The sequence below is a fragment of the Talpa europaea genome, assembly GCF_964194135.1.
Source record: "Talpa europaea genome assembly, chromosome: 7".
NCBI classification, from domain to species: domain Eukaryota; kingdom Metazoa; phylum Chordata; class Mammalia; order Eulipotyphla; family Talpidae; genus Talpa; species Talpa europaea.
The window spans coordinates 117211429-117220358 of record NC_140074.1 but is presented as its reverse complement, the minus strand read 5'-3'; the positions used below and the strand labels follow the sequence as shown (position 1 = coordinate 117220358).

Here is an 8930-nt window from a genome sequence, read left to right as displayed (position 1 = left end):
CAGGTTACCACTTTCAGAGCCTCTGTTTTGCCCCTCACAAGACTAACTGGTAAAAAAGGAGGTGCAACTGAGCAAGCCAAAGTGTTAAAAAAGAAGCCAATAACTTGAAATCCAGTATGTCACTTACCTCTCACATGCAGACCAAGTGTCTGTTTCAAGCAGAAGGGAGCAGATATCAGCCTCACCTTTTTACATCTCATTTTAACTGGAATCAAACTGGGTTTAGGGATGAGACTTCATAGGCTCTCTCTTCTCTTTCCCATTTTTTATTCACTAGAGGAAAAGATGTAGTTGGTTTTGAATTAAATACAGATTTGTAAGAGAGATAACAGGCCATTGTGTGGGAAAATTTAATATTGAGGTAATTGCAACCGTTATGCTATTTTGCTATTTGGATGACAGAGAAAACACACTAGAAAAATGTATTTCTTTTAATGTAATATAGCTGAAAGATTGCTTCCAGAGCATTTAGAATTCCTAGATATTAGCTTGGACAGTGCAGGTCAAACTATCATCCCCAGGTCAGATTATCTGGTGGATGCCAGTAAGTTCTGCATAAATTGTTATGTATGTATGTATAAAAGATAGACATTTGCTTTTTAAATTTACCATCTTAGCTTTCTTATTTCCCCACTTTTACAGAAAATCAAGGAAGGAAAAAAGCCTCCCCCTTTCCAGCTCTCCCCTATTTCACATACCAGAGCAATTAGTGGCTATTAAGAAGCTGCCCTACATATAATGTGGTTACTTAAATGGTTTAATGCCCCAGTTATCGAGTTAGTCACAGGCAGTAAGGTGGGGATTTGGTTAGTGGAGTCAAACAGAGAGATGGTAATTTGATTAGCCAGTTGCCTTCTGAAGCTGTTGGCTAGGATGGTGGCTGTCAAATTGAGTGAGGAGCCCTTTTGCTGGGTCAAGTTTAGCTTCAGACAAAAGATCCCCTTTCGAACTTGCCCCTCACAGAGAATGCCCTTCAGCTTGGAGATAGTCCCATCAACCCATCAAATTTGCACTACTTTTTCCTGCCTGTCATAGACAGATGCATACGGACAACATTCTCAATAGGCCCATTCGTTTATATCTTTTAGGGCCAGCGTATTTCCCTTCTAAGTTTTATTGCTAGAGGGTCTGCGTGTGGTACCTACTCTGCAGTGCAAAGAGGTACTAAAAGACCTTTGCAGTTTGGCAAATGGTTGTTTCCTCGGCTCTGCAGGCATGGAACAGACTTGGGTCTGTCACACTGGGTCCCTGGGTGTTCTCCAGAGAAGGAACAATTTGAGGGCATTGAGGGAGATCTTTAGAACACTGCCCATTGCCTTTACCTGTAGGTTGGCAATGTAGGTGCAAATGTTCCTAAAACCGAGGCAATTGGTTCTTTTGGTTCATCTGCTCATATGCTGCCACCTAGTGGTTCCTTCTCCTTTAGCACCCTGTGTAAAGAGGTGACATTATGGATAGATCTGTGTTGCCTTTTATCCACTCTCCTCTTTTCCCCTCCCATACCTACACTGTCTCATTTTCTTACCTCTTTACCCATCACATACACAAACAGCTTCCTCCTCCTACTCCTGAGTCAGAAAATCTGGAAATGGACATCTGGCATTCATTTTGAGAAACTTGGAATGCTAGGAAAACAGCCCTGTTGGCTCCCTGGTTTCTCTCTTTTGGCGACTGGGCTTTCGCATGGTTATTACAAGGTAAGGAGGGTGACTGCCGATTCAGCACACTCTGCGTAGGCAGTTTTGGATATAGACTTTCTATAGTTTCCCTGTTGCCTATCTTTCAAAATGTCTCACGTAGAGAATCAGGCAATGAGAGCTAATTCTTATTGAGCAGCTACCATGTGCCAGGCATCATTCCAAGTGTGGTACATGTTAACTTCTTTCACCCTCTTAATCACCCAGTGGGATTGAGTATGCCCTTTGAAGGCAAGGGAACTGAGGCATACCAGGTAAAATAATTTGCCCTAGAGAACTTTTGTAGTAAATGGGGAACTGGGATTTAGTGCCACGCTGTCTGACTCCAATAGTTTACGCTCTTAGCCACTATGTTTTGCTGCCTCTTCAAAGAACGCACAATCCAAGTGCCAGGTAGAGGACACAGGGCTGTAGATATGCAATCCCTCCCCCAAGGCACTTCCTCTGCTCCTACCTGAGACTTGTTGAGACACAGGACCCCATGGGGTTGTTAACTGAGGCCTAAAAGGAACTCTCCAATGTGCTGAATCCAAAGTTCTGCTTTCAGTCCTGTCTCATTTCTGAGACAGAACTTAAGAAAAAACCACCAAGTAGGTGACCAAAGAACGTCTAAGAAGCCAAACAGAAACCAGGCCAGCTGGGTTTCCAGAGATGATTCTTCCCCGCAAGACAATGGCAAGTCCTCTTCTCTTTGGGCTTTTGTTTTCTCTCTGGTCATCTCTTCCTACTTTGAAGGTGAGGCAAATGCCTAGAACTGACATTTTGATACTATCAAAAAAGAAAGACACCAACCACCAAACATGGTAAGGAACCAAATCTGAAATTTATTTGTGCTTTTCAAACCCAACAACCTGCAGCTTCCTCTTCCCCAGGTGACCTTCTCTCTCATCTTCTCTGTGACAAGCCTGTAGGGATGGCAGAAGTGAGCATACGGACTGATTAAAGATGGGATGAGCTGTGACAGGCAGGGTTAGGAACAGTTGTGCTGCTTCTTCCTACTTGACTTATGGGGTTCAAGTTACAAGGTGTCAGAGATCAGGGTCTCTTTAGTAAAGAATTCATGGTGTTCTTGGGGTGGTGGGGAGTGGGCACTCTTGATGATCAATTTCTTCGGTCAGGCAGGACAGAGAGAAGGATATATGTCCTAAAGGAAGAAAAGTGCACAAATTTGCTTTTGTGATTCAAAAATAGAAGATATACAGAGGCAGAGTAAAAACTATCTTCCTCCTACCTCATCTCACAGTCATGCAATTTCTCTGTCCTTGGAGGCAACCAATGCCATCGTTTTCTTTCTCCTTCCAGAGATAGTTATACATATTTAAGCCTCTGGAGATTCCCTTTTTATACAAAGGGAGAAAACTAGCCTGCCCTTCATTGCTGCTTTTTTAAAAAGTGTAGCAACATATCTCAGAATGTATTTCATGCCAATGCAGAGAGCATTCTTTTCTTTTTCACGCTTGTATAGTATTCTATTTTATGAATATATTACAGTTATTTGTCTTGATCTGTACTGAATATTTAGGTCACTTCCAAAGGTTTGCCATTACTAACAAATAACCACTGTGCATGTGTGCAAATGTAGCTGCTGGATAAACTCCTAGAGGTGGAATTGTTGGATGGAAGAAAATGAGTGAATAGATGAAATAAAGGAGAATGTGAAGTAAAGTGAATTAGTTCAGACAGAAAAATTCCAACCCTTCTGCATTCCTGGCCAAGACATGGAGTCCTCACTGGGAAAGTCATCAAGTCAAATCTTGAGCCACAGGCCCACACTGGAGCTTTATGGTTGTAGAGGGCATTGGAGAGTAAGATCTAGCCTTAAGTATTTTCCTGTGAATCCACTTGGCTGCTGCCTACAAAAGTAGGCCCTGGCCTAGAAGATTCCAAAGACAGCTGTATTACTGTTGCACATGGATTTGAGAGCTAGGGATAAAGAAATGCAAACCCATCCCTGTGGCAAAAATTTCTAGTTGTCCCCCAATATCCATTCTCCTGTTTTTAATAATGACTACCCCCCTTGACTTTTACATTGCACACAGGCCTATGTAGAACAAAGGTTTCCCTGAAGTGCAGTGTGCACAGCTTCTGGCCAATGCAATGCAAGCAGAACAGTGTGTGCAACATCGGTGACGTGTCCTTTAAATTTTTTCAAAAAAATTATTGTTGTGTAGAAGAACTGGAGTGTAGGCCAGAGGTGTGGGGGGTGAAAAGATTCATCAGAGACAGAGTGGGGAGCAGAACAGTCAGATCTACTGAAATACACTGCTGAGGGGAGCAGCAGAGGACGAGACAGGAGAGGTCTACTGAGCCATATGTGGACTAGCTCCCTGTCTGGGGATCGAACTCAGGACACAGAAGTGATAATGCTGAGACTTAATCCCTAGGCTACCAGGGAGGCCCCCTGGGATGTGTCCTCTTAAAGAAAAGGTGTGCCTTTCTTTCACTGTATCTTTCTGTCAATACAGACATATGAGTGGAGCAGGGACAACCATCTTGGGTCATGAAGTAACCTTGGAAATGTTAACCACACACAGAAGAGCAAAAAGAAAAGGCACCTGGCACCTGGATCTCTTGGCTTTCTTATCTCCAGATATTTACAGAAGAGAAAAACAAACCTCTATGTTAATTAAATCATTATTATTTTGCATTTGTTGTCACTTGTGGATGAACCTAAACCCAACAAACACAGTCCCCCAATTTAGGAAAAACAATTCGAGATTCTTCTTCTTTCCATGGTGTGTCATTAGCAGTCCCTTTTGGAAATGAAACGCTACTTCACCAGTAACTCTTATCCTTCGCAGAGAAACAAAGGCATGGCCAGCGAATTTATCAGTGATGGTTCCGATACCTGGTCTTCATCACTCTTCCACTTCAAATGCGGTGGTGAGGTAATCCTTAGGGACAACCCCAATGATGTTGTTCAGCTCTCCAACCCACCAGCCGTATGCATTATACTCCTGAGAAGTGAAAAGAGGATGGTTTCAGTTGGAATTTGGTCATGCGTCTGTTAATCTCTTAGGGTAACTACTGGGGGAGTTCTGTTGGGTGTTTTCTTTTCTTTTTTTTTGGATGACACTATTGATATGACTTGTTAACACCCCTACAGGATGATCACATTTAAAAAAGTCATTTTGAGGAGGAAAGCAAATTCTGCTTTCATTTTGTTATTTTCCTGTCTACAATGTAGACTTAGTGCATTTGATGCTATTGCTGAACCCAAAGAACATGTCTTTTACCAAGCAGAGTGGAATGGCTTCTTCAGAGAAAGTTGGGCACACCCAAGATGCCAGAACACTGAAGATATGCAGGAAGTCAGGTCATAGTTCAAATCAATAATATTTACCAAGCATCCTCTATGTGCAAAGTGCTGTTTGAGATCCCATGAGATATATAATGATGAATCAGAACATTGCTTACTCTCTGGGAGCCTATAGCATAGAGTAATGGGTTTTGGAGTCAGACAGACTGGGATCTAATCCCCTCTGGTCATTTAGTAGCCGTGTGACCTTAGGTTCTCCTCGCTTTAACTTCCTCTTCTGTAAGAGTAGAGATAATTCCACCCACTGCACTCCCCACCATGGAGTGGGGCTGTAAGTGACACCACAGAGTCAAACAGCGCAAAGTGCCTGAAAAATAGTAAGTGCTCTCAACATAAGGGTTCTCTCCTGAAAGTTGTGGGAGGTTGGTAGGCCCATCAGCTGTCACTGGCAGGGCATTGAGCGCAAGAAAGGAGTCTGGGGGCCTCCCTGGTGGCAAAGGGATTAAAGTCAGCACTATCAAGCTATCACCAGCCACTGCAGCATGAGTTTGATCCCCAGCCATGGAGCTGTCCTGCATGGCGCAGCAGACCTCTCTTGTTTCGACTATGCTCCCCTCAGCAGTGTATTTCAGTCAATCCACCTGTTCTGCTCCCCACTCTGTCTCTGGTGAATCCTCTCACCCCCCACACCTCTGGCCTACACCCCAGTTCTTGTATGCATAAGTAAATAAAAAAATCTTAAAAAAAAAAAAGGAGTCTGATTTCTCAGCAGGCCTAGCACCATGGACCCTCTTGAAGCAATTTCTCCTCTTAGCGTCTGTGATCATCAGACTCTTCTGATTTCCCTCCTACCTCACTGATTGCTTCTCCTCATTCTCCTCTGCGAATTCATCTTTCTCCATTCCTCCTTTAAAAAAAATTATTTTTCCTTATTTATGCATACAATAACTGGGGTCTGGGGGGTGAGAGGATTCACCAGAGCAGAGTGGGGAGCAGAATAGACGGATCTACTGAAATACACTGCTGAGGGGAGCAGCAGGCGAGACAGGAGAGATCTAGATTCCTGGCCAGGGGTAGAACTCATGCCACAATGGCTGGTGGGATAGTGCTAATTTTAATCCCTGCACCACCAGAGAGGCCTCCTTGATGCACACTCTTTCAGTAATCTCATACACCTCTGTGGGTTAGCCACCATGTCTGTTAACCACCCACAACCGCAGCTCCAGCACGGATCTAAGTTGGATCTCAAGACCCAAGTGCATTTCATTCATGTTGCTCAAATGCAATATGTCTTAAATGTAAACCCTCATCCTGTCTCTGCCCCATCCCTATGCCCAAACTATGTTTGCTTCCTCTGTTCTCAACCTCGCTGAGTGGGGCTGCCATGCATTCACCCAAACCATAAATGGAGGAGCTGTTTCTAATTTCATCCCACTCTTCCAAATAGTCCTTGAGTCCTTTCAAAATTCTCCAAAATATTCTGGAATCCATCCACATCTCTCCATTCCCATCCCCAATACTGCAGACTCACACCACTGTCATTTCACCTGTGGACTACAGATGCAATCTCCACTCTTGCTCAATACCAATCTATTCTCCATTGTGCAGCCAGAATCTTTCTAAAATGCACATCGATAACATCACTGCTCTGCCTTACTTTTAAGTGGGTTCCTACTGCCTATTGACAATTTCTTAACATGGTGCACAGGCCCTTTGTGACCTGGTTCTGCTCACTCCCCAGGATTATTATTCACCCCCCACACTTAGTGGACCCTTAGTAAAACAGAACTCCTTTTAGCCACTCCAGGGCCACAGACTCTCTCAGCTCGGAGCCTTTCCTCTGCTTGTCAGACTCGGCTTCCCTGTTCCCTTTCCTGGAAGCTCTTCCCTAAGCAGCCCTCAGATCTCAATTTCCTGAGTCACTCTCTAGAAGCCTCTCTTGCCCACTCTCACTGTGTGTGGGGCCCCAGCTTCATGGTCCTCTGGGCTGCACCAGGTGTGTCCCTGGGTATGAGTTCATCATGCTGCCTTGTATCTGCCCTGCCTTTGTCTCAATGTCAGTCACTAGATGGAAAGTTCCGTGAGAGCTGGGAGATCGTTGGTTTGGTTTGCTGTGTATTCCCAGCACTCAGCATGGTACCCGGCACGGAACAGGACCAGAAAAATACTTGTTAAATGAGGTTATGAAGAAATGAAGGGAGCAGTGGGAATTTAGACTCTCAGCTGAAAACTAACTCAGAGTCATTCCCCTGGTGGCTGCACTGGTTGTGGCAGGAAGAGAGCAACTGCCTTTGGAGACAGTTTCCCCGAATGGCTCCTAAATACCATGAAGAGAGTCTCAGGTGGCACAAGGAGCGAGATATTGAGTTGATCCTAAAAGGAACAGAAATCAACTGTTTAAAATCAGTCTTAAATAAATGGATATGGCCACAAATGGATATGCCCACAATCCTGCGCTGTCTCCACCAGACCGTCATGCCCCCCACCTCCACCCCTCACCGCCCCCCCCAACCTCTCCCTACAGCTGCAATGCCTGTGGGAAATAACTCAGAATTCCCTAGCCTACACCTTTCAGGACATTTTAAAGCTCCTTTTAGTACAAGTTATGTTACTGTCCATTTTCCAACACTGGAGTTAGGGCAGCTTCTGCCTTGAGTTTTTTGTAGTGTTGCTTTGTCTAGCACATGGCTAGAATGCCTGTGTCTATAGGGCCTTGCTGAGAAGGGAAACATCTTCCTGTCTCACTCTAACTCATAATAACTCCAACTTTAGCTCTTCTCCTATCTCACAGGCATAGGCTGGGCACAATGCTGTCTGACAGTCTTTTGCTCAGTCAACTTGCTTAAACCTGTGTGAAGTGTGGTCTTCTACCTGCCAGATGCTATTGTCTTCATCACCAGAGGGGCTCAGACAGGGAACCACTCAAGACTCCTGGCTTTGACTCAGGCTTTGCAAACCCCTTCAGCTGTAAAGCCAGAGGTAGGGACTGAGCTTGGGAAGGCGCTCCCTGCCAACTTGAAGAGGGTGCAAACAGGAGGCAGATGAGGCACAGCAGGGCACCTGCAAAGGCCAGTCTCCCAGTCAGTGAGCTCTTGCTGGAGGGGTACACTGACCCTGCCGCCCGCAGACGCGGCTTCACCACTGTGGTGAGAAACGAAATGAGAGAAATCAACCCTCTGCCCTTCAAAACAAAAGAGCAGGCAGAAGTGTAAGGAGGATGGCACAGTCTCCAAGACCATATGTATCCTGCTGGGGGAGCCTGGGAGCTTAATCAAAGCACGGACAGGTCTTGGGATCTGACTGTCTTTTCCAGATTTCATCCCGTGGCTGGACACCCCTACAGGGCTGCAGGGCTGAGATGTTTAAAGTATGAATGGAAAATTTCTAGCTTTCTCTTCCACTACCACCCCCCTCCACCCCATGCATTGCTCCAACCCAGTCTGAACACCACGAGGTATTTTAAAATAATTTCTACTTTGATGAATTGCTGGGGAGTCCACAATTGCTCATAATCAAAGGGAGGAAAATGCAAATGAGATCCGGCCGAGAACTATCACCACCAAACGTTTATTTCACTGCACAGTGCCAAAAAGAATTAAAACAACATTAAACTCACAGCAATCATGTTTAAGCCCTCGTTTCCAAGTGCCAAATTGCACCACTCTGGATCATACAGATGTTCGTTAATTATGCTAATTTTTATTAAACTATTAAAATGGAGAGAGTACTGGCTCAGCCAGGCAGACCCCAGCTCTGAATGAACTCTGCTCTTGTCTAGAGGTGCGAATTTACTGCATTTTTATTAAGTTGCTGATTCTTGGATTTCAGTTTGGGGATGGCAGAGAGAACTGAATTCCTGGAATCAACATTTCCCATAAAGTTTGACTTCTTTTTGCCCAGATGTTTGGGAAGACTGGAAAATTGTTGAAACGCTCCCAGGAGACCCAAAATCCTCAGTGTGGAAGTGTCTCTAC

General features: G+C 44.7%; 1 protein-coding gene across 1 annotated transcript in view; it reads right to left on the bottom strand.

The window, feature by feature from the left end:
* Positions 1-2426: 2426 nt before the first annotated feature.
* SKAP1 (src kinase associated phosphoprotein 1) overlaps positions 2427-8930 on the bottom strand; it is a gene marked incomplete at its 5' end in the record, with an annotated part of 258277 nt that continues 251773 nt past the window's right edge. The window contains 2 exons of the mRNA XM_084238905.1: positions 2427-2841; positions 4546-4654. Coding sequence (XP_084095031.1) covers positions 4556-4654 — 99 coding nt within the window. The 3' untranslated portion in view covers positions 2427-2841; positions 4546-4555. The remainder of the gene's footprint in view (positions 2842-4545; positions 4655-8930) is intronic.